The following is a 25,175-nucleotide window of genomic DNA, read 5'->3' as shown; positions in this document are numbered from 1 at the left end:
CGAACAGCCTGTGGACGACACCGACGCCCCACCGTGGCTGTACTGTGCGCAGGAGGCGTAGTGGTTGAGAAGCGAGTCACGGAGGAGGACGGTATTGGGGAGCAGGACGGCTGGTCGCGGCGAAGGAGTTGAGACGGAGTGCTCGGCGAGGGGCGCGGTAGAGGCGGAGTTGAATTAACAGTTTCACTGTAAGAGGTAAACTACTGCATTGCCCACGAAAACTGCTGCAAGTGTTTTTCTTCTCAGACTTCATGCCGAGACCAACTTTCCTTCAAATTATGGTAATCGCTGAATTCGGTGTGTGTGCTCCATGCTGCAGTATTTTTTGAACTGAAAACTGCAGGGGAGACATGAAAATGGGGGAAATGGAAACAACTTGTGGGCTATGTAAGGAAACCCATCCATTCAGAACATAAATGTAAAAAAAAAAATCCACAATATACTATACTATTACTCCTTGTAGCTTGATTCATTGAATCCGAAAAGTATATGAGAAGATCTCCTCATTATCAAAAAAAAAAGAAGAGAAGATCTCCTATGTAGCCTCCTCTGCGCGAGGCCCTGGAACGTTTGGAAAGCTCGCATCCTCCATAGAATGATCCTGGAAATGTGAATGTCCTTCTCTAACCGAACATTTCATATCACATATTTACATCAACACCTCAGCCAATTTCTTCCACACCGGCTCATCAACGGCTGAAGTTTCCAAGCCGACACTGATCCAAATTGCAATCACCAACAGTAAGGTTTGTCTTGATCAACTGCTTGCTAAGAAAAGACCATTCTCCCAGACCCTATTTGAGAATGTGTCTGCTTGATTGTCGGAACGAAGGTATTATCTCACCCCGGTGACTGACTCTCACCATCCTCACATATATGCCAGCACCAGCGCCACTCACTCGAAGTAGACTGTGCAGATTTTGCGCCGTGCTGGATAATCTCTCACATGATGGTGCAGGAGTCGGACTCTTGGTCTTGGACGGGGATGTAGTAGGATTGGCACCCGGGGCAGTGTTACTTTGTCCTAATCACCTCCACTGCAACTACCTCCACTGGGTATTTCATCTTGCGCAGTCTGGTCACAATTGCCACCGGGTCCACGTCCCCAACAACCGTCAGCGTGCTCTTGTCGCTGTCGTATGCCAACGACATGATCCCTGACATCATTACACAACATCGGTCAAGACAAATAACACATCAATGATAATACACGAGAAAATTGTTATAGTAGAGGGAAGGACGTATATACCTGTGATCTTTGAAGCAACCTCCATGATGACTGATCTGCTCTTATTGTAATTCATCGGCACATTAAGCACTATCTGGTTCACAACAAGAATGACAAACTCATAAACACGCGGGAAGAAGACTACATAAATTACAATACTTGATGATTAAATCTGCATACTATGTATAGAATCTTAATTCGCTGAGACACAATTGCCTTCTTTGCACATGTTCTGTGCCAAATTGGATTTAAGATGTGTAAATTCAGAAGAAAAAGGATACTGTGTATGTGCTATATTTGTTCTCCAAAACACATTGGCAATTAAGCTGCCTGGTTTTTTTTAGGGTTTTAGTTATTTTATTGTGACCATGCTACTTTTTACTACTCATGCAGTCACACATACTTGTAAGTTAGGGCATGTATCTTATGTGGACACTTATGAAGAAAAAATAAATATTATAGGATTAATAAATCATCTAAGCTTCTTTCCTTCTAGCACTAAGCGCTAATTATGGACCCGCCTTTTTTTTTGACATGGAACAGGTATTCCATTAATCATCTGTCTCAGAAAACGTGCTGGCCAACGGTACATTTACACAACTCGGCGGAGCTTCCGGCCACAATGACCTAGTCTCTTGCATGACTAAACCCAACGTGGCCAAATCATGTGCCAACTTATTACAAACACGAGGACAATAAGAGAAAATAACTGAAATGAACTGTAGATGAATAAAAGCTCGAATGTCCCGGTACAGCACTCCTTCCGGTGTCAAATCGAAAGCCGCTGATTGCAATGCTGCGATCAGGCCGCCCTAGCTATATGCTCCAGTCAACCAAACCCAGATCCTCTAACCGTGCCAGCACTGTCTTGAATGACAAAACCCCATGCACCCGATGTTGTCGCTTCAACAAACGCTCCATCGGTATTGATTGTTAGAGTATCGCCCAAAGGTACATTCCACTCTATCCGCTTCACTCTGAATCGACTACATGTTGCTTCCTCATTTGCACTTACAAATTTCCCTTCTGGATCCATTTTATTCCTGGCTAACCACCAGCGGGGCTTTAGCTCAGATGGGATAAAACATCTTAGCGCTTGCTGCTTCGTTTTGTGCCGAGCAAGGCCAGACTTTCAATGATAAAACTGCCGATCGGCTAGAAAATAATTCCTAGCACCCATCCACAAGCGCTCGCGTCGGTCATGCCCTTAGGCAAATAATGCTACATTTACGGCAAATTCCTACGGGAGAGAACTTACGGGGTCTAACGTATTCGTTCCATGTGAAAGCCAGCATGGGCGTAGAAGTAGGAGAAAGAGTCTAGGAGAAAATGTGGACCAAGATTTGCGGAAAGAAAAAAACGAGAATCTAACGACTGCTCTCGTTTCCTGCATATATCTTGCCGCGCTGCTTTCGGCGAGGAAAAGCTCAAGACGCCGGATATCGCCCCCTCGAAAAACCCAACATGAAGCCTCGGAAGAGATTGGCATCTCGATCCATCACAAGATACCTGGTCCCTCCGCGCCGCCGGGAGACCTGGCCGCTCACGGTGCATCGGTTCCAGAATTTTTTTTCCATATTTTTTTTCTTCAAGATTTGTTTCTCATGTTCCAGAAATTTAGTTCCATAATTTATTTTTTTCTTGGTTTTTTTCTGATTCTTGTGATGTTCTTTTTCGTTCCCCACTGTATGGGCGACAGGTTGCTCTTGATGCTGGTTGTCGACGTCATGTTGGCACAAATCTTTGGGGGTCCGCTTCTTCTTCTACGCCGGAGCATCCCGTGCATGCTCCTTCCATAGCAGTTACAACGCCTTCTCTTCAGCTTAGGTGGGAGGTCGACTGGTCTTCCGAGTGGTGATTGGGCTTGCCCTTTCTGTTCAGGTGCTCTTGTGGGGCTTGGGTCCCGGTTGTATCGGTTTTAGCCCAGTTTTCCGTTAATTAACCGAGAAATTTCTTTTTAATCAACGGAAAGGCAAAGCTTTTGCCTCGTTTCAAAAAAAAAACTCTTAAGTTGGCAGAACATTAAGGTTTTACTGCATGTTTGAAAGAACTTTAACTTACCTTACGGCCTACTGGTTGTACAGCTGGTGGAGCATGTGGCACTGGTGACTCTTTTAATTCCTCATCTGATGGTTGTGATGTTGATTCGGAAGGAAAAATCATCTGCACGTAAGCCATCAACTTAGACAGATCACTTGTTTGCAGCAACAAATATGAATGTTGATACAGTTCTCAGTTCAAACTAAATTAGGTCGGGACCAATGTACATAGATGAATTACTTACGTAACTTCCGACCGACCGCTCCCTTTCCATTCTATCAAGACAATTGATGATATACTGTGTAACGGGTCTGTTCCGGGGGTCATGGTCCATGCAGCGCATCCCTATGTCAACGCATACTTTTACTTGCTGGTAACATGTTTCAAACGTGTGCTCCTTTGACGCCTCCAATTCCAACCTACTTCTCCAACTTTCAACTATCTATGAATTTGAAAAGCAGGGATTGGTTTAGAGACCAAGGTGCAAATGTACTATCACAAATCACATAATAAATAACGCAAGCCACACCTAATCAAAGATCAATAAAAGATGCTAAACAAGAGAAACTGCATACAGTTTATACTGGCCAATACTGGAGAAACAAAAGGAAACATCTGCCATGAACAATAGATATCTTCATTATAGTATTTATCTCTTCTTTTCATCACCATTTTGAACTCTTCATTTAATTCAAGTGTTCCATATATGGTGTGGCGTCGTAATACGCAAAAATGTAGGAGTAACATATATGACCATTTCAACAATGATGCCTTTGTACGTAAGTGCTTTAATAAAACTAGTCTTACACTCGCTATGTTCGAGTAGTCCATGTTGTTTGGTCCAGTTACTATCTGCATAATTATAAGCCCCAAACTGTAAATGTCAGACTTAAGTGTGATTTCTGAACCAGTCAAGTATTCCGGTGTCGCCATGCATGCCCTACATGAATAAATAATTTTCAGGCATAAACGTATTCCAATCATATTATTATCTCACGAAACAATGGAGTTCTCAAGACTTGGCTTACAGCGATCCATCAATGTTTTTAAAGATAGTTTGTCTTATCTCATTAGTAAAGACTCTTGAAAAACCATAATCCAATATTTTTGGCACCATTGTCTCAGAAAACAGTATATTGTCTGGTTTCAGATCTAGATGAGGAATATAATCATCATGCAGATACTGCAAGCCTTGACAAATTCCTTTAATTGTTTGGTACCGTGCGTGCCAATGAAACCCACGAGATTCATCTGGATTAGTGAACATATAGACCATCAGGAAATATGTTATACTACTTAATTAAAGGCAAAGCAAAAGGAAACGGAATCAAGTGGATCATATCATCACTAGACTTACCAGTAAGATGCTTCTGGAGATTTCCTTTATGTAGATACTCGAAGCAGAGCAATCTCTTTCGCACCATAACAATAATGCTTGTGTCCCCTTCCCTTGTCACCTTCTCTTGTACATTAGAACAATAACCTAGAAACCGTACGATGTTACGGTGCTTAATACTCATCAAGGAATTGACCGCATGAAGAAATAGTGAATCTTCAACTGCACTGGCAATTGCGAGCCTCTTAACAACAACAGTACTCCCTGATGAAAGCTTGCCCTGTTTAAGTTCCCTTGTTAGAATAAACTTGCATGTTTGTATTTCAGTTTTTCTTTGCATTCATAATATTCAAGTAAAGTATGGTTGAGATTTGAAAAAATTGTAAGTTTTCAATTAGAAAGTATGCATACCTTGTAAAGCACTCCTAACCGACTTCTGGCAATCTCGTGGTCTTTGGAGAAATTATTCGTGATGTCTTCTAAGAGTGATAACTCAAGACATGTTGGCTCAACACTTTCATCACGTAGCATGCTCTCCAGGACATGATGCTTATTAACTTCACATGTAACCCTATGAAAAGGTACTTTAATCTGGAATGGCATGCAACCATGAGAAAGCTTATGTAACTAAAAGAGTCCAATAATGTGATTATTGACATGCGTCATTTCTGAATTTCCACGCGCCTTTTTGTAATATACTTACCTCAGATTTGATATCCGCTGCTCTGATATTTTCATAAACATCAGCCAATTCCGCATTATGCACCTCACAGCCCTCCTCTTGCTCGCGACTTATCTACAATTAAGGGAGTGCTGGGTTCAGTTTTTGTTTCATTTTTTGACAATGGAAACTTTTATTAATCTATTTTAAGGGAGTACCAGCAATAGCATGTTTTTTCAATGACAATAAAAAGGAGAACTGAAACTAGATTGTCTATTTTTATGTCCTTGGATTACACTATTAGGATCCCTAGGCAACGTCATAGAAGACCTAGCGCCACCGGCTCCATCATTCCCGTTTGCTCATGTTCACCGCCACTGCCACTGGCCTCCACCATGGTGGCGGCGGGTCCTGCTACCGAAGGTGGTGGGGATGGCAATCAGATAACCAGCGTGAGGAAGCCGGGTGGTGCCCCTAACAAGCTCATCGTCGCACTTCGTTGCGTGGGTAGTGAGGACAGGTGCTCAGTGGCGGATGCGCTGGTGTTGTGTTGTGCATGCTGCACGGATCGAGGCTAGCAGCTTGGGGTGGCACAGCGCTCGGTTTGGTGGGGCACCAGATCTGGTCTGGCATGCTTGCATCCACGCACGTGGCAGCAACCTGTGCTGACTCGACGTCGATAGTAGGAGGTGTGGTGCAAAGCAGGAATGACCCAGATCCGGCCAGATCTGAATGAGGGGTGTTTGAGGGAGCAGGTGGAGAATGGCAGCAAAGAAACACTCGTAGTCGAGGTGGGACTTGGGAGTGGGGGCGGCCATGGCGGCATGAGGTGTTGTGGTGGTTTGATGGTCCTGTGGGCTGCCCGGTGGTGGTCGGTTGGCCAGACTGCGCAATAACTTTGAGTTTGGTGAGCTTGAGTGAAATCCTATCTCGACCATGGTCCATGCCTACAACGGACACCGCTCTTCTTCTTGGAGGCGTCGCTGTGGTGCCCCTTCAATTCTCCCGTCATTTTGGTATCGGGATCTCCAAGTGAAAACTCAAGCTTCATCTTTGTCCACAGCTAGCGTCGGTGGCGTTCCCTTTGCTTCCTCCTTGGAGGCGATAGGTCATGTCCTTCGTCTTGCCAGTGGCTTGTGATGCCTTGTAGCTCCGCCATTCGCAAGGAGGGTGCGCGTACTAGGGGTCGGTGTTGAAACCAGAGAGGCAACTCTAGAATTCGTGTGCATTGAAGTGTTGGCTTTCGTTACTTGGGCAGAAGAGCTGATGACACGGCTGGTATGGCCCGGGCCAGGGCGGAGTCTCCAGAAATCAATTTTGTTTGTAGGGTGTCTCTTTGGTCAGTAGGGTGAGTATGTGTTGCTTAGGTTTCATAAGTTGACGTAGAGGCTCCGAAAACGTCGTTATGTTTTTAGGGTGTCACCTCTAGTCGCTTGGGTGACAGAGCCGTTGGCTTGGCTAGCAGCAGCCTTGGGGTTGGTTTGTGTACATCAGCAAATGTACCAGTTCTTAGCTAGTTTTCCTTATTAACTGGTCAATTCTCTTCTTATGAAGGGGCACCACAGCGACGCCTCCAAGAAGAAGAGCGGTGTCCGTTGTAGGCATGGACCATGGTCGAGATAGGATTTCACTCAAGCTCACCAAACTCAAAGTTATTGCGCGATCCTGGCCAACCGACCACCACCGGGCAGCCCACAGGACCATCAAACCACCACAACACCTCATGCCGCCATGGCCGCCCCCACTCCCAAGTCCCACCTCGACTACGAGTGTTTCTTTGCTGCCATTCTCCACCTGCTCCCTCAAACACCCCTCATTCAGATCTGGTTGCTCGAAGAAAAATAAGGTGCCGATGCACACAAGGGTGCTAACATCGGAGTGGACCACCAGGGTTTCGTCCCACCAAACGATTGTCTAGGATTGCACTGTAACCATGTAACCAGACATGAGCGGTTACCCCAGATGATCGTTTCCATACCTCAGACTGCCTAAGAGAATGGGAAGTCCTTGCAAAGAGGGATTCCAGCAACCACGATAAGAGCTTGCATTTGCGCCTAGAGATAGACTTCCATATCTTGCCAGGACCAAAAGGTGTCTACTCCGGTCAGTTCAATTGTCATGTTGCTTCCTTCTCTTTGTTAGTGATGTATAGACCCCTACTGTATGAGGGGCTTCCCTGCATATTGTATCACTTGTATATGTACTGGTCTTTGGTCCACAGTGAATACTAGTTGCTAATTCATAACATGGTATCAGAGCTCCAGATTTAGCTCCCGCACGCTACAACTCCGTGCTCGATTCGTGCTGCTGCTACCCTGTCCTGCTGTCGGCCTAGCCAATCCATCCTGGCCAGCTGCTGCTCTGCACGGCCCCATCCTGGTTTGGTTGCAACTCCTTCTTTGTTGCTCGTGGGTGGATCTCCTTTTCTTTGAGCGTGGGCTTGATCTGCTGGCTGCCCCGATCTGGATTTCTATTGCATGGGTGTTGTGGTTCGGCTGGCTACCTGGTTTGATCTGTGAGAGTTGACCAGATCCAAAAAAAATGAAGGAAGTATCAGTATGTCATCCTCTTCTGCGGGTTATGTTAGCATTCCTCGGTGCCCGGTGATTTTTTATGGCACCAACTATGGAAAATTTGCTGCCTTTATGCGCATTCACATGCGTGGTCTTCGGCTGTGGGGTGTTCTTACCGGCGAGGTCTCTTGTCCGTCGCACCCCACTGCTCCTGTTCCTCCTACCCGCCGTCCGTGCCATAGGCCCTTGCTGAGGGTGCTACTCAGGATGATCGGGATGCAGCTAAGTCTGCTGCTGATAAGGCATATGAGGAGGCATATGAGGAGCAGGTACTTGCCTATTCAGAGGCTCTTGGCTCCTATCGTGATAGTATGGCTGCTTTTACTCAATGGTGTGATGAGGATGCTAGAGTTGCTGCTATTCTTTCGCAGAGTGTTCAGCCACAGTTTGCTTCTGAGTTTACGGGCCTCGCTACTATCGTTGAGATGTGATCTCACCTTCGTTAGCGTTATCAGCCTTCTGGGGATTCTCTATACTTATCTGTGTTGCGTCAGGAGCATGATCTTCAGCAGGGTGACTCTACTGTTGATGAGTTCTACACCCAGAATACGGTGATCTGGCGCCAGCTTGACTCCCTTCGCAGTGTTGTCTAGGGTACTTGCCCGTGTTACCGGACAGTACGTTTAGATATGGACTTTCAGAGGATCCATGAGTTCCTGTCTAGACTTCGTCCAGAATTTGAGCCCCGTCGTGCTCGGTTGTTTGCTCGAGGCCGTGTTCCTATCTCAGAGGTCTTGACTGAGCTCCGCGCTAAGGAGACTCGTCTACGTGGTGCTGGACTGCTTGGGACACCTTCTGTTCTTGTTGCTCGAGTTCCCACTGCACCTACACCGCCGCTTCTACCCACACCAGCGCCTGCTGCTCCTGGAGGAGCTCGCCCTTCTCGCGATGGGGGTCGCCCTCATCCTCCTCGGTTATGCACTCACTGTCGGAGGTCTGGTCACCTTGAGTCTGACTGCTATCAGAAGCAGCGGGGTGTGCCTCCTCGTGCTCCATCTTCAGCGCCTATCACCACCGGCTTCACTGCGCAGGATATAGCGAGGCTTCAGCGTCTCCTTGCCTCCTTTGGCTCTGCTTCGACGGGTACTGCTGCCTCTGCGGCTGGTTCCTCTACACAGTCAGGTACATCTTTGTGGGTTCTGGATTCTAGAGCTTCTTTTCACATGTCTCCTGATTCTTCTTCTCTTTCTTCTCTTCGACCTCTTCCTCTTCTTGTCCGTGTTCTTACTGCCGATGGTACTTCTCTTCCTGTTGCTAGTCGTGGCACTCTTTCAACTCCCTCTTTTTTCGTTCCTGATGTTTCTCATGTTCCCCGTTTTACCATGAACTTGTTTTCCGCTGCTCAACTCACTGATTCTAGTTGTTGGGTCATTCTTGATGTTGATTCTTGTTCTGTTCAGGACACTCACACTCGGGCACTGGTTGGGGCTGGCCCTCGGTGCCGCGACTCCTAGGGACGTCGGAGCTTGACTGGCTTCATGTTCCTTCTTCTACCACTTCACTGACTGCACCACGTGTGCTTGCTGCTTCCACTACCGCCTCCTTTCAGCAGTGGCATCATCGTCTTGGTCATCTATGTGATTCTCGCTTGTCGTCTTTACTTCGTCGAGGTCTTCTGGGGCTTGTCTCAGGAGGTGTCTCGCTTTAGGGTTGTCAGGGCTGTAGGCTTGGTAAACAGAATCAGTTACCTTATCCTACTAGTGAGTCTGTATCTCAGCGTCCTTTCTATTTGGTTCATTCTAATGTATGGGGTCCGGCTCCCTTTGCTTCAAAGGGGGGCCAACGCTACTATGTTATTTTATCGATGACTTCTCTCGCCACACTTGGATCTATTTTATGACTTCTCGCAACGAGGTTCTCTCGATATATAAGCGTTTTGCTGTCATGGTTCATACTCAGTTTTCCACGCCTATTCGTGCGTTTCGGGCTGACTCCGCTGGTGAGTATATCTCCCACTTGTTGTGTGGTTTTCTTGCTGAGCAGGGCACTCTTGCCCAGTTCTCTTGCCCTGGTGCCCATGCCCAAAATGGCGTGGTTGAGCGCAAGCATCGCCACCTACTTGAGACGGCTCGTGCGATGATGATCGCCGCTTCTCTTCCTCCTCACTTCTGGGCTGAGGCTGTGTCTATTTCCTCCTATCTCATCAACCTTCAGCCCTCCACGGCCCTGCAGGGTGGTATTCCTCTTGAGCGTCTTACTGGCCGCACTCCTGATTATTCGACCCTTCGTCTCTTTGGTTGCGTTTTCTATGTTCTTCTTGCTCCACGCGAACGCACCAAGCTGACTGCTCAATCTGTTGAGTGTGTCTTCCTTGGCTACAGTCCTGAGCACAACGGATATAAGTGTTGGGATCCTATTGGTCGTTGGATGCGCATATCTCGGGATGTCACTTTTGAAGAGTCTCGTCCTTTCTACCCGCGTCCCTCCTCCTCTTCCTTTTCGGTGGATGATATCTCTTTTCTCATGTTTCCTGACTCACCTCCTCCCGTGCCTCAGGTTCCTGCTCCGCCGATTCTCTCTCCACCTTCTACTCCTTCACCCACCAGAACCCCCTCTCCTCCCTCACCGCCTTCCCCACCCTCCACACCTTCCTCTCTCATGTCACCTTCCTCGCCTATGGTGGTCACTCCCTACCCTTTTCACTACTCCCGTCGTCCCTGTGAGGATGATGATGCTCCTCCTGACATGCCCTCCACCTTTGGTGTGATGCCATCTCCATCCGAGCTGACTCATTGTCTTCGTGCTCGTCCTCGTCCTCCTCCTGATCGCTATTCTCCCACTCACTACGGTCTCTCTGCTGTCCTTGAGCCGACCTCTTATCGGGATGCTCTTGCTCATCCCGAATGGCAGCTTGCGATGGCTGAGGAGATTGCTGCTCTCGAGCGTACTGGCACCTGGGATGTTGTCACTCCTCCTTCCTCTGTTTGTCCCATCACCTGCAAGTGGGTCTACAAGATCAAGACTCACTCCGATGGTTCTCTTGAGCGCTACAAGGCTCGTCTTGTCGCTCGCGGCTTTCAGCAAGAGCATGGCCGTGACTATGACGAGACCTTTGCTCCAGTGGCTCACATGACCATTGTTCGTACTCTTCTTGCCGTTGCTTCTGTTCGTCACTGGTCTGCCTCTCCACTTGATGTGCAAAATGTTTTTCTTAATGGTGAGTTACGTGAGGAGGTATACATGCAGCCACCTCCTGGCTACTCTATTCCCGATGGCATGGTCTGTCGTCTCCGGCGCTCTCTCTATGGCCTTAAGCAAGCCCCTCGCGCCTGGTTTCAGCGTTTCGCCTCTGTGGTGACCTCTGCTAGTTTTGTTCCTAACGCACATGACCCTGCGCTCTTTGTCCACACATCTTCTCGTGGTCGGACTCTCCTTCTTCTTTATGTCGATGACATGATCATCACAGGTGACGGCCCTGAGTACATTACCTTTGTCAAGGCCCGTCTTCGTGTTCAGTTTCTCATGACTAATCTTGGTCCTCTTCGCTACTTTCTTGGGCTTGAGGTTTCCTCTACCTTCGATGGCTTCTATATCTCCCAAGAGAAGTATATTCAGGACCTTCTCACTCGTGCCGCTCTCGGTGATGAGCGCACTGTCGAGACTCCTATGGAGCACAATGTCCGTCTCCGTGCCACTAATGGTGATCCTCTTCCGGACCCGGCTCGTTATCGTCACTTGGTTGGGAGCCTTGTCTACCTTGCTGTCACCCGCCCTGACATCTCCTACCCGGTCCACATTCTGAGTCAGTTCATGTCTGCTCCCACTAGTGTCCACTATAGTCATCTCCTTTGAGTCCTTCGCTATCATCGTGGCACTATCTCCCGTCGTCTTTTCTTTCCTCGCTCCAGCTCCTTACAGCTCCAGACCTACTCAGATGCTACCTGGGCTAGTGATCCATAGGATCGCAAGTCTCTTTCTGCCTACTGTGTCTTTCTTGGTGGTTCTCTCATTGCTTGGAAGACCAAGAAGCAGGTTGCAGTCTCTTGTTCGAGTGTCGAGGCTGAGTTGCGAGCGATGGCTCTCTTGACGACAGAAGTGACTTGGTTACGCTGGTTACTTGAGGATTTTGGGGATTTGGTGTTTCTGCGCCCGACTCCTCTTTTATCGGACAGTACTGGTGCCATCATCATTGCGCGTGATCCGGTGAAGCACGAGCTCACCAAACACATTGGTGTTGATGCCTTCTACATGTGTAATGTTGTGCAAGATCAGGTTATGGCTCTTCATTATGTGCCTTCCGAGCTACAGCTTGCTGACTTCTTCACAAAGGCCCAGACTAGAGCATAACATGGGTTCTTTCTCTCCAAACTCAGTGTTATTGATCCACCATGAGTTTGAGGGGGGTGTTAGTGATGTATAGACCCCTTTACTGTATATTCCCACTGTATGAGGAGCTTCCCTGCATATTGTATCACCTGTACTGGCCTTTGGCCCACAGTGAATACTAGTTGCTAATTCACAACGCTCTTCATCTCTTGTAACTGTTAGAGTTGTATAGTCCCTTTTCTATTATTCCCCAGTGTATGAGGGGCTTACCTGCACATTGTCACACATGTACATGTACTGGCCTATGGCCCTCTGTGAATACTAGTTGCCATTCCTCAACATGGTATCAGAGCTCATGGTGCTCTTTGCACGTTGCAACTCCGTGCTCGATCCGCGTCCCTCTCCTCCTTCGCCCACCAGACCCCCCTCTCCTCCCTCACCGCCTTCCCTACCCTCCACACCATCCTCTCCCATGTCACCTTCCTCGCCTACGGTGGTCCCTCCTTACCCTTTTCACTACTCCCGTCGTCCCCGTGAGGATGATGCTACTTCTCATGACATGCCCTCTACCTCTGATGCAATGCCCTCTCCGTCCGAGAACTCATCATCTCCGTGCTCATCCTCCTCCTGATCGCTATTCTCCCACTCACTACGGTCTTTCTGCTACCCTTGAGCCGACCTCTTATCGGGATGCCCTTGCTCATCCCGAATGGCAGCTAGCGATGACTGAGGAGATTGCTGCTCTTGAGCGTACTGGCACTTGGGAGGTTGTCACTCCTCCTTCCTCTGTTCGTCCCATCACCTGCAAGTGGGTCTACAAGATCAAGACTCGCTCCGATGGTTCTCTTGAGCGCTACAAGGCTCGACTTGTCGCTCGTGGCTTTCAGCAGGAGCATGGCCGTGACTATGAGAGACCTTTGCTCCAGTGGCTCACATGACCACTGTTCGTACTCTTCTTGTCGTTGCTTCTATTCGTCACTGGTCTGTCTCTCAGCTTGATGTGCAGAATGCTTTTCTTAACGGTGAGTTAAATGAGGAGGTATACATGCAGCCACCTCCTGGCTACTCTGTTCCCGATGGCATGGTCTGTCGTCTCCGACGCTCTCTCTATGGCCTTAAGCAAGCCCCTCGCGCCTGGTTTCAGCGTTTTGCCTCTGTGGTCACCGCTGCTGGTTTCGTCCCTAGCGCACATGACCCTGCGCTCTTTGTTCACACATCCTCTCGTGGTCGGACTCTGCTGCTTCTTTATGTTGATGACATGATCATCACAGGCGACGACCCTGAGTACATTGCCTTTTGCAAGGCCCGTCTTCGAGATCAGTTTCTCATGACTGATCTTGGTCCTCTTCGCTACTTTCTTGGGCAAGAGGTTTCCTCTACCTCCGATGGCTTCTACATCTCCCAGGAGAAGTATATTCAGGACCTTCTCACTCGTGCCGCTCTTGGTGATGAGCGCACTGTCGAGACTCCTATGGAGCTCAATGTTCGCCTCCGTTCCACTGATGGTGTTCCTCTTCCGGACCCGACTCGCTATCGTCACTTGGTTGGGAGTCTTGTCTACCTTCGTCGTCACACGTCCCGACATCTCCTACCCGAGTCCACATTCCGAGTCGGTTCATGGCTGCTCCCACTAGTGTCCACTATAGTCATCTTCTTCGTGTCCTTCGCTATCTTCGTGGCACTATCTCCCGTCGGCTTTTCTTTCCTCGCTCCAGCTCCTTACAGCTCCAGACCTACTCAGATGCTACCTGGGCTAGTGATCCAGAGGATCACAAGTCTCTTTCTGCCTACTGTGTCTTTCTTGGTGGCTCTCTCATTGCTTGGAAAACCAAGAAGCAGGTTGCAGTCTCTCGTTCGAGTGTTGAGGCTGAGTTGCGAGTGATGGCTCTTTTGACGGCTGAGGTGACTTGGTTACGCTGGTTACTTGCGGACTTTGGTGTTTCTGCTGACGCTCGCTTTCTATGTGCGTCATGCTGTGCAGCATCAGGTTATGGCTCTTCATTATGTGCCTTCAAAGCTTCAGCTTGCTGACTTCTTCACGAAGGCCCAGACTAGAGCACAGCATGGTTTCTTTCTCTCCAAACTCAATGTTGTTGATCCACCATGAGTTTGAGGGGGGGTGTTAGAGTTGTATAGTCCCTTTTCTGTTATTCCCCAGTGTATGAGGGGCTTACCTGCACATTGTCACACATGTACATGTACTGGCTTATGGCCCTCTGTGAATACTAGTTGCCATTCCTCAACAGTAACAACCTTGGCATGCCTCTCTCGGGCTCTGGATTGAGACACAGTGATCTGCAACCTCTGCTGGACAAGCTCATTAAAAGTGTGTGGATGGAAGATGCCGATGTCCTCGGGAGGCAGACTTATGTTGGTCAGAACTGTGCTTGCTGCCATGCCGATATTTCAGCTGATTACCCTCATTGCGCCTAAATGCTTTCTGCGTAAGCTGGAGATGATCATTTGGGGGTTTCTTTGGGAACCAAAGGATGAAGCCACATGCAGCAAATGCCTTGTTAATTGGGTGACTGTTTGCTCACTTGGGCGGTTCGGTGGCACTGGCGGCGCCAGGGGTATGCCCCTGTATGCCCAGGCATACCAATACATTTTGGCCCAAATTTTTTTTATTAGGCCCAAGTGCCAAGCCCATACCTCAAACGCTCAGGACGACCTCCCAGCGAACGAACCAGCGTATCGTGCCCAGACTCCCAGTCTCCGTATCGTATCGTTCCGCCGAAAGAACGAGGAAGGACAGAGCCAACCCTAGCGACGCGGCTGGGCAGGGCGATTGGCGGCTGGCCGGCTGGGCAGGGCGACCGGCGGCGACCGGCGGCGACCCGCGACGGCGCGACCGCCTCACCGGCGACCTCCTCACCGGCGACCTTGCCTCGCAGGTACGTACGAATCCTCTCATCTCTTGCCTCTGGCTCTTCCCCATTTCGATTTAGGATTTAGATGTTCATAGTTGTCTACTAAATTCGAAATTACTTGCACCAAATTGGTATTTTAGATATTTAGAAGAGCCGTAGATTACTAAACTAGCAATAAATTAGTAGATTGAAAATCAGAGTAGGCCATTTGTTCATATCTCAATTTTTCCATTGTTTTGGTTGTTATGTAGATGAAGAAAAAGAATGGTGCTGGGCTTGCTGGAAGCAGCATATATGCAATGTGGAATAAAGCTTCGAAAGCAAAGAAGATAGATGAAACATCCACACCAAATCAGATTGTTGTTGAATCAAGTGCTTCTCATGATGAGGTTGAGAACAATCTTCAGTTGGCGCTAGTGCAAACAGCAGATGAAGAACGTGAACCGGACAGTAGCGTCGGAAACACAGCCCCAATTGTGGAAGATGATTTGTCAACTGATGAAGATGATGAAGCAACACATGCAGATTTGCAGGCCCTCAAACATGACCCTGGCAAGCGGATTCCCATATCAAGATATGCTGTCAATGACGAAGATAGAGTAAGAAGGAGATACATTGAGATGGGGCCATGCCAACCAAAGAATCACAAGTTTTTTGTCACAGTAAAGAGTGGAAAAGATCGCCGCTTTTGCCATGGTTGGTTTGCAGAATTTCCATGGATTGAGTATAGTGTGGAAAAGGAAGCCGCCTTCTGCTTTGTTTGCTATTTGTTCAAGGATAAAACAAAATGTCCCGGTGGAGATTCTTTTGTGAAGGATGGTTTTAGGAACTGGAACATGAAAAGTAGATTGGTGAGACATGAAGGTGGTGTTGGTAGTGCTCATGCTGAAGCTCAGGAGAAATTTGATATGTTCTGTACACCAAGAGCATCAATCCGAGCATCTCTTTGTTCAAGCAACTCACAATACAAGGCTTTGTATTTGTAGCGTTTGACATGGACACTCAAGTGTTTGAGGTTTCTATTGCATCAAGGCTTGGCATTTAGAGGACACGATAAAAGTGAAGATTCACTAAATAAAGGAAATTTCCTTGAGCTCTTAAATTGGCTTGCAGGAAATTTTGAAGAGGTTAACAAGGTAGTTCTCAACAATGCTCCACAGAATTGCAGGATGATTCACCATGACATACAACATGAGCTGATCAAATGTTGTGCACGGGAGACTACTAAACTACTCATTGAAGAACTTGATGGTGGTCGATTTGCAATACTTGCGAGATGAATCTAGTGATGTGTATCGGAATGAGCAGTTGGCTGTTTGCTTGCGCTATGTTGATAAGAAAGGAAGGGCAGTTGTAAGATTACTTGGTCTTGCTCATGTTGAGGACACTACCTCTTTGACACTTAAAGCTGCAATTCAAGAAATGCTTATGGAGTACAACTTGACATTTGCCATGGCCCGTGGGAAAGGATATGACGGAGCTAGCAACATGAAAGGTAATGCTAATGGTCTGAAAAAACTAATTATGGATGAGTCTCCTTCAGCCTATTATGTGCACTGCTTTTCCCATCAACTACAGTTAACTCTTGTAGCTGTTGCTAAGGAGAGTGGAGATTGTACTTGGTTCTTTCAGCAGCTTGCACACTTGTTAACTGCTCTTGGCATGTCTTGCAAAAAGATGAGGATGCTTCGGATTGCTCAAGCCGAGGAACCGATTGATGCATTGGATTCGGAAGAAGTACAAACAGGGACCGGGCAAAATCAGGAAATGGGTTTGGGAAGGCCATGTGATACACGTTGGGGCTCTCACTTCGAGGACAGTGAACCGTGTCCTCTCTCTATATGCTGCAATAAAGAGAGTCCTAAAGAAGATTGGAAAAGAGTACCATGGTGCGGAGGCTCAAGCTGCTCTATCAGTGGAGACATCAATTTTGTCATTTGAGTTTGTTTTCATGGCACACTTGTTGCAAGAAATATTTGGATACACAGATGACTTGAGCAGAGCTTTGCAAACAAAAGACCAAGATATTGTTCATGCTATTCAACTACTTGACAATACGAAGTATCACTTGGCGGGCTTGAGGTCTGATCCCGGATGGGATGATTTCCTCATTAAGGTAACATCTTTCTGTACAAAGCACAACATCAAAGTTGTTGATATGAAGGCTCGTTACTATCCTGTTGGTCGACCTAGAAGAGGTGATCTCTTTAATGGTGCAGATAATTACCATCGCTTCCATGTTGATATGTTTGTGAGTGTGATTGATAGGCAAATTTCAGAACTAAATGGCAGATTTGATGAGGTAAACACAGAACTACTTATTTGCATGGCAGCATTCTCTCCCGTTCGCTCATTTGCCGCTTATGATCAAAATAAGTTGGTCAAGCTTGCTTCACAGTTTTATGCTACTGATTTCACAATTGATGAATTGGCAAGAATTCCATGGCAACTAGACATGTATATTACTCATGTGCGCAGAGATGAAAGGTTTAAAAACTTGAAGAATATAGTTGAGCTTTCAGTTATGCTTGTGGAGACAAATATGCATGCACAGTACTTTATTGTTTACAAGCTTCTCAAGTTGGTACTGATTTTGCCAGTAGCTACTGCCAGTGTTGAAAGGGTATTCTCCTCCATGAATTATGTGAAGAATAAGCTAAGAAACAAGATGGGTGATGATTACTTAAACAATTGCATGGTTACATTTGTTGAGAGAGAATTATTCAATCAAGTGAACGATGAGGATGTCATCAATCTCTTCCAAAAGGGTGCCCGCAAAGTTATATTGTAAGAGGTACTTGCTCTTTCCATTGAAATTTGTTGTTGGACTTCGATTTGTATGGATTTAAGCACTTTAGTATTATGTATTGTACTGAAATAATTGTTATAGTTCTACTGAAATTACTGTCCAACTGAAAATATAGCCTATATAGGCTTTTGTTTGTGCTTTTCTAAGATTTGTGAAAATTATAGGCGTTTGCTTCTGTTTTTGTTTGCTTTGAGAAATTTTTTTTGGCTGGTGGGAATACCCACCAGCAATTTCCTGGAGCCGCCGTTGTTCGGTGGGCTGGGCATTACCAATCTCATGGCGCCTAAATGGTTTCTGCGTAAGCTGGAGATGATCATTTGGGGGTTTCTTTGGGCACCAAAGGATGAAGCCACATGCAGCAAATGCCTTGTTAATTGGGTGACTGTTTGCTCACTTGGGCAGTTCGGTGGGCTGGGCATTACCAATCTCATGAAGTCATGAACCATAGTGTGGCTTTGCGTGTGGATGGATGATACCAAACCTTGGTTTGGTCTGCCTGTCCCTGTCGATAATATGGTGGGGCAAGTCTTTGACACCTCGGTGGTGTTCCATATCGGGGATGGGGATCTTTCCGGTTTCTGGCAAGATCCGTGGCTTCTCGATCGCCCAATTAAAGAAGCGTTGCCGGAGCTATTCAAGCATTGCACGAATCGGAATCTATAGAATAAAGAGGCCCTCAATGAGCAACGATGGATGATACACTTAAAAAGCAACTTATCGGCATTGGCAATCTCTCAGTTTACTGAGCTATGGGAAAAGGGTACGTCAGTTCACCTTACTGCTGGGCAAAAGGACACAATCTCAATGCACTGGACTTCTAATGGCCAATTCTCGGTTCAGTCCGCTTACCAGCTGCAGTTCGATGGGAGAATCACATGTATCTTCCCATATATTGTTTGGGAATGCGACGTCCCTCTGAAATGCCAGCTCATTGCCTGGCTTGCTGCGCTCAATAGATGTTTAACTGCTGGTAACCTTCTGAAGTGTGCCATTCCGTGTAATCCAGTCTGCCCTTTGTGCAACGCTGAACCTGAAACTGCCCTGCATTTGTTCGCCAGTTGTGCCTTTTTGATACTAGTCTGGGATCTGGTCCTTCAGAAGATGAACATATCTCTCCGGTGCCGCTTGCTGATGCTACTGATCTTCTCCAATGCTGGTCTGCTGGGACGGCGGCCTCCAAAAGAAAAGCCTAGGGGAACCTTGAATGCAATGGTGACCCTTGTTTGGTGGACACTTTGGAAAGAGAGAAACACACGTGTATTCACCAATCAACACTCCAACCCAGCGGCTAATTTCTTCATAGTTGTCGACACTGCAGCTGATTGGCATTTCGCTGGGAGATCTCTTCTTGAGCAGTTGGCACACTGGCCCAGAGAGACTGAAGAGTTTGTTGCTAGTGTTTTTTTGGCCGTCTAAATTAGATGACTGGCTGTTGTAATATGGGATTCTTCCTACCCATGCTAAACGATATAGTATCTGTACTTGGCTCTGTTTTTCTTCTTCAATATAATTGAAAGCAGCGCTGGCTGCTTTCGTAAAAAAAAAGGTGTCTACTAACCTATGAGTTGAGTGCAGTATGCAGTGTTTGTCTAAGGCAAAGTTACTTATGAGTTGAATGGAGTGATTTCTTCAAGTTGTAAACACAGGTTTTTGTGGTGCTTAGTCAAATATACCGTGGTAATCTATTTACATGCCTAAGGCAAAGACTCACCTTGGACCTCGTATCTCCTTGCTGCACAGTATCCGAAGCTTCTCCTACCTATTGAACAACCACAAGTTGGTATCAACAAAATTGAAAAATAGATATATACAAAGTTCTAAAAATTGGCTCACTCAGAGCATGTAAGTGAGCATACCTGCAATACTGGCGGAGTACTGCTCTCGCTACTTTTGATAGATATGTCCATAATGTTCACTTCATCAAGCCTATCGATCATATGCCTTGTAACTGGTCTATTCTCTGGGTTAAATTCAACGCATTGTATCCCTAACTCAGCGCATACTCGTATTTGTTCCAAGATTGTGTCTCCCTGTGACTTCTGCAGCCTTTTTCTCCAAGTTTCAAGTATCTGTGAAATTGTGCCCATTAGTTAGGAGTTATGGAAAACATCCACATCCTTAAGGAAATATATAATCTCCACATATCATGTTAAAGTGTAGTAGTACAACAATCTAGACATATATAACATCACGTACACTGCATTTCCCATGTTATATTAAAACATCTAGAACTAGAAGGTGAATGTTTCTTACAAATAGTGAATTATATGCCTACTGTTATTTCCATGCCTTTTAATCCATGTTATTTAATATATTTCGTTTTAATAGTAAGTACTACGTTTTTCCTCATCCACCACAATTTTACCGCTGCGAACATACTCTCAACAGATTGTTGTTTGATTGTCCCATATCCAAAAGCTTGATTACATCATCTTACATTTTCTTTGAAGTACTGGAAAGATGCGGTAATCTGGCGACTGTTGTCCTCGCTTAATTGTTGGAAATGTGGAAGAGAACTCAGGGGATAGTTTCTATAACCGGTGAGTATCTCAATAATAATAACACCCAAACTGTATATATCTGCCTTGATGGAAACTACACCTTGGATTAAGTATTCTGGTGCCATATATCCACTGCAACATGGTTAGAAAATTCGAGGCATTGCAAGAAGGAACAGAATATGCAGTAATAGAAAGCATAGCTTACTGTGTTCCTGGACGATTTACAGTTATGATCCGGGTTTGCTTGTCACCAAAGATCTTTGACAAACCGAAATCCGCAATTTTTGGCACCATAGTAGCATCCATCAGTATATTTTCTGGTTTCAGATCCAGATGAACAATATGGCATTCCTCATGAAGGTAATGCAAACCAGCGCAAATTCCTCTTACTATTTCATATCTCATTTCCCATTCGAGGCCAGAAGATTCATCTGTTAAATTAATAAAGAAAAGAAAGAGAAAAAATTCTGAATCAATCCAGTTATAATACTTGTAGTACCTTGGCCACACCAACTCATGTGAGGGTGGTTTAAGCTGTGTTTTTATACAGTAACACATTTCAGGGAAGAGTAAAGGATTAATGGAAATGAACAAGGTAGAGTTTTTTTTATCATACCAGAAATATACTTGTCAAGGCTTTTATTACATACATGCTCAAAGCAGAGCAATCTTTCTCGTGTTTCAGCTAAAATATAATTCCCGCCTCCTTGTAGGTCTATCGCTTCCCAACTAGATTTGGCACAGTAACCTACAAACAGCACTACGTTTCTGTGCTTGATCCCCATGAGATAACTGACTTCCTTCCGGAATTTCTCATCCTCCAGCCTATGTAAGTCAAACAGCTTCTTCACAGCAATAGTTTTCCCGCTCGGAAGAACTCCCTGTGATGCAAGATAAACGTCTTTCGATATAATTAACGTATTAACATAAATTTTATAAATAGACTGGAAGGAATTGGCCATGCATACAAACCTTGTAAACCACCCCATAGCCACCTCTGCCAAGTTCTCGCTCAGAGGAAAAATTACATGTGATTTCTGTCAAAAATTCAAATGGCAGAAACATTGGAGTTGCGCTTGGATCCTGTAGTTTCTTCTCCCATGTGTCATTTTCTTCCAGCAGCGCCCCTACCTGCGTGTGGGACTCCATCTATATGTTTGTCTCCTCTTTTTCCAAGTCTTAAAATCAGTTTTTGCTCCACGACCACGATGATCCGTAGAAAGGAGAAAAGGACTTAGAAAATCAGAGGATGAAGCTATGCCAGGTTTAATACTGTGTGCAGCCCGCAGCACAACGCGATGGCAAAACGATAACACGCACAAAGGAAACATGGATCAGCGGCGTATAGCAGGGCAAGATCTCGTCGAAGCACACCTGAAAGCTAGCTAGAGAAGCAGTAGCACGGAAGAACGCAATACGAACCTGGTTTAGCTGAAGCCTGAAGGCCCCCCCAGTGGTCTTGTACTGACGAGGATACTTTGGCTCCCAGATTCAGAATGGTGGATCCAGCTTAATTAGTGGGGAGATGTGGTTAGGTGTGGAGATGAGGAGGCTCCTTGGTAAGTCTCTGGTGGCAATAATAAGCTGGGCCTACACCATGTGCTATATAGCATAATGAAACCCCCGCAATATTTAGGAATTTTCCGGGCCTTAGAGCAACTCTAGAAGACTAGAATACACCGGCCTCTATATGCCAGTTTGGATTGATATGCGGGTTTTGCCCATTTTTGGAGCTACACCATACACTGCATCGGTGGTCTGGCCTGAAAAACGGATTCAGGCCACAGCCCAAAAACCCATCCGCACCCATCCGTACATATATATGGCGCGCCAAGAGGCCAATGCAGGCTAAACCCCATCCGCACCTCCGCCTCCCCACCGATGAGAAATTCACATCCTCGTCGGTGAGCAATCGACGCACGCGCGTAAATCCAGCGCCGCCGCAGCGCCATGGTCTCTGGACACGACTCGTACGGTCGGTGGCGGATAGATTGGCCGCGGCGGAAGCGGGAGCTCGAGCGAGCGCATCGGGGATGGGCGCGCTGGCGAGAAGTCAGAGGCGGAGAAGATGCGCTCGGATGCGGTATGCCTCCGGGGGCCATACTGGTACACCAGGTACGACGTCGCCCCGCCGCCCGCGTTCTCCAAGCGGGAGTCGGCTGCCTATTGCCACCACGTCTCCTCCCCTTCCGCCGCCTCGTCGTCCTCGAGCTCCCGCGTACCACGTCCGAGCGCGTTCTCCAAGATGGAGCATGACGGCGCGCCCGTGTTCGCACCTGCCGACTACCTCAATGACGAAGAGCTCGAGCGGATCCTCCCGAAGCTCAGCGAGGAGGCTGGCTTCGCGCACGGCAACTTCATCGACGAGCGCCATCTCGACACCGACGTCGGGCTCGTCGAGCAGACGAGGCGCCACGAAGCGGACAAGGCGGAGGAGTGGCGCCTGGTCACGCGGGAGTAGGGCAAGATGTACATCGACCTTGGCAATGACAGCGTATCTGGTCTACAAACGTCGCTATCAGTCCCAAATCGCAAATTCACATGCATACGCATGTTTGAGGTTTGGGCTTTACGATGTCTGCGAGATGCTTTTAAGCTGGAGCCATCCGTTCCTGAAAAAAAAAAAACTGATGCCCTTTCTATTTTACCAATCGACCTTCTCCTTCATGCGAGCCACACATAAGAAAATCCCGAACTCCCGATTCATCTTTGTCCCCTACACAACTCGCCATGGTATAATTCGAGGATCTCAGCCGGCCTACCTCATCCAGGATGGTCGCTTCGAGGATCTTGGCCGCCTCCGCCGTGGGCATCTCGACATCTCGTTCGGCGGCTCCATGTAACACCCGACGTACAACCTGGGCTACTGACATGGGCTCGGCCCAACCGAACAAGCCTTGGAGAAGGGAGGATAAAGAGGTACAGGAGGTCAACACGAGAGAGGATGAGAAGAGAACTGATGAATTGAAACTGCTCTCCTGTCTGTCTTCCTCCTCGTCCCTTCTTCTTCTTCAGGTTCAGGTGTTCTGCACATCCAAGGTCCGGTGGCTACCACAAGCCACCACTGTATCCAGTTTGTATCGACCTCACGCCCCGATCTTCAACGGCGGCCACGGGGTGTGACAGTTTGGTATCAGAGCAAGGTTCCTTCCACAGATTCCCCTTCCACAAAAATTCCACAAAAAAAAAAAAAAAATCCCGCAGATTTTGCCCCATTTGATCTGTTCTTGTGCGATGGATGTGGCAATGACAACGACGGAGGCGAACTTGAGTGCCATCAACGAAAGCTAAGCTTGGTGCAGCTCAGCGTGACACTGAGTCCTATGGCGGCCAGGCAGAACCAGATGCAAGTCAACTTGAAGAAGATGACGGCGGCAGTTACGCCTATCGCCACAACCACGCCACTGCTCGTGCCGGGTAGAGTGCTGGAGTAGCGGACAAGCAAGCCCACTGTAGGATTTGGCTCTCAGCTAGCTCTCTCCCTCAGGCCAACTCACGGACAGAAGTAGAGGTAGAAGAGAGAGATGGCAACACAGGAATTTTTCAGGCGCTCTGACGCCGCTGCACTAACAGCAATTTCTTGATAATGCGAGCTCTAAACTCGGTACAGAACAATGGAGTACAGGGGTGTGGTTTTATGGCCGCCCGGGCTCGCACACACGATGCCACGGCCGCGCTCACGACGCGCACGAACGCGCCTACCCGCCATGGACCTAGACCTAGTGCACACACACCGGTCACCACCATGCCAGACATGGCTTATTGCTAACACCCACGTCATCCTCGCTCTTCTCGGGCATTCAGATCATTGTGTTGGTGCTCCGCACGCGGATGCCATCTTCGCTTCCGCATGCCCACCAGGTGTTCGACAAAAAGTCCTAGCCACTACACCGACAGGGACCATGCCGTACCTGTGTTCCCAGACAGTGACACTACACCTCTCCAAGCTAGGACCTTGTTTGGTACTGGGAACTGCACGCTGCAAGGTGTAGGATTGGCTGGCATGAACACGCCTGCAGGCTGTTCGACGCATGTCCGGACATGGCTGCAAGATGTTCCAGGTGCACGTACTCGCAACATCAACGTCAGTGTTACTCGTCCTTGTCAAGTGGAGGAGCATTCCGCAGTTCGGCGTCCACTATTTTTATCGGCCTGTCAAGCTGTTGGCGATTGGTCTGAGTTCATGGACAATGTTGAATCACACTTTGGTGTTGCAGATCTTCCACCATTGGCGCCAATGATGGGTACTGTTCATCCAAGTTTTAATGTTCATGCAAGTGAGGACATCTCTCCAAACGTGATGGACAAAGCTGCTGAGCCCATGGAACTGACTCTTGCTCAGCGCCTCACATTGCAGAGTGCACAGATACATGTGGAGGCGGACAAATTCAGAGCAAGTTGCGCTAGTGATGAAGTGGTTCTAACCAATGTTGGAGGTGTATCTATGTTCCTTGAGCCTTGGGTGGAACCTGCAGAGACGGTAGTCTCGAAAACAACCTTGATAGAGCTTGCTGATGAGACGTCCATTGGCGTTGGAGGCTCGTCACTTTTTCTGGAGTTGGATTTCGATTCAGCCAACAAGGTGTTTGAGGATGACGTGCTCACTACTGTTGGAGGTGTATCCCTATTCCTGGGGCTGGATATGGATGTAAATTATGATGCTCAGGTGCTCACTCAGGTTAGCGGCTTGTTGCTGTTCCGAGAGTATGATAGAGATACCCATCAGATGTTTCGGGGAAAGTTTGTCACGGACAAAGTTGTCGATCGTGGAGTAAGTGGAGTTGTATGGGTATTACTTGCAGTACCAGCGACAAGGTGCAAGAAGCTGCAACAGCAACTCTCACAGGAGATGCAGCAACATGGCATCAATAGTGATACACATGTCTTACCA

The 25,175-nt window shown here is 47.3% G+C and overlaps 1 protein-coding gene across 1 annotated transcript; it reads right to left on the bottom strand.

Annotated features, from left to right (window-relative positions):
• Nucleotides 1–231: 231 nt before the first annotated feature.
• On the bottom strand, nucleotides 232–21,776 carry LOC124693602. The gene is made up of 15 exons (XM_047227083.1): nucleotides 21,257–21,776; nucleotides 20,901–21,165; nucleotides 20,490–20,715; nucleotides 20,221–20,416; nucleotides 19,640–19,852; nucleotides 19,495–19,542; nucleotides 5,308–5,400; nucleotides 5,016–5,195; nucleotides 4,626–4,884; nucleotides 4,297–4,519; nucleotides 4,076–4,208; nucleotides 3,513–3,710; nucleotides 3,290–3,391; nucleotides 1,250–1,322; nucleotides 232–1,157 (listed from the first exon to the last, which is right to left on the bottom strand). The coding sequence occupies exons 1-15, from the start codon at nucleotides 21,431–21,433 to the stop codon at nucleotides 1,015–1,017; spliced, it is 2,529 nt and encodes an 842-aa protein (XP_047083039.1). The 5' UTR covers nucleotides 21,434–21,776; the 3' UTR covers nucleotides 232–1,014.
• Between the last annotated feature and the right edge of the window lie 3,399 nt (nucleotides 21,777–25,175).

This window comes from Lolium rigidum, chromosome 2 (assembly GCF_022539505.1).
Source record: "Lolium rigidum isolate FL_2022 chromosome 2, APGP_CSIRO_Lrig_0.1, whole genome shotgun sequence".
In the NCBI taxonomy this organism is placed as follows: domain Eukaryota; kingdom Viridiplantae; phylum Streptophyta; class Magnoliopsida; order Poales; family Poaceae; genus Lolium; species Lolium rigidum.
This window is presented reverse-complemented; position numbering and strand designations above follow the sequence as displayed.

Coding starts and splice junctions, on each gene's coding strand:
- LOC124693602 (XM_047227083.1), bottom strand. CDS start 21,433: ATGGAGTCCCACACGCAGGTAGGGGCGCTGCTGGAAGAAAATGACACA. Junction 19,853..20,220: donor TCCAGTACTTCAAAGAAAAT/GTAAGATGATGT, acceptor ACAATTTCACAG/ATACTTGAAACTTGGAGAAA. Junction 1,158..1,249: donor GGTTGCTTCAAAGATCACAG/GTATATACGTCC, acceptor TAATGATGTCAG/GGATCATGTCGTTGGCATAC.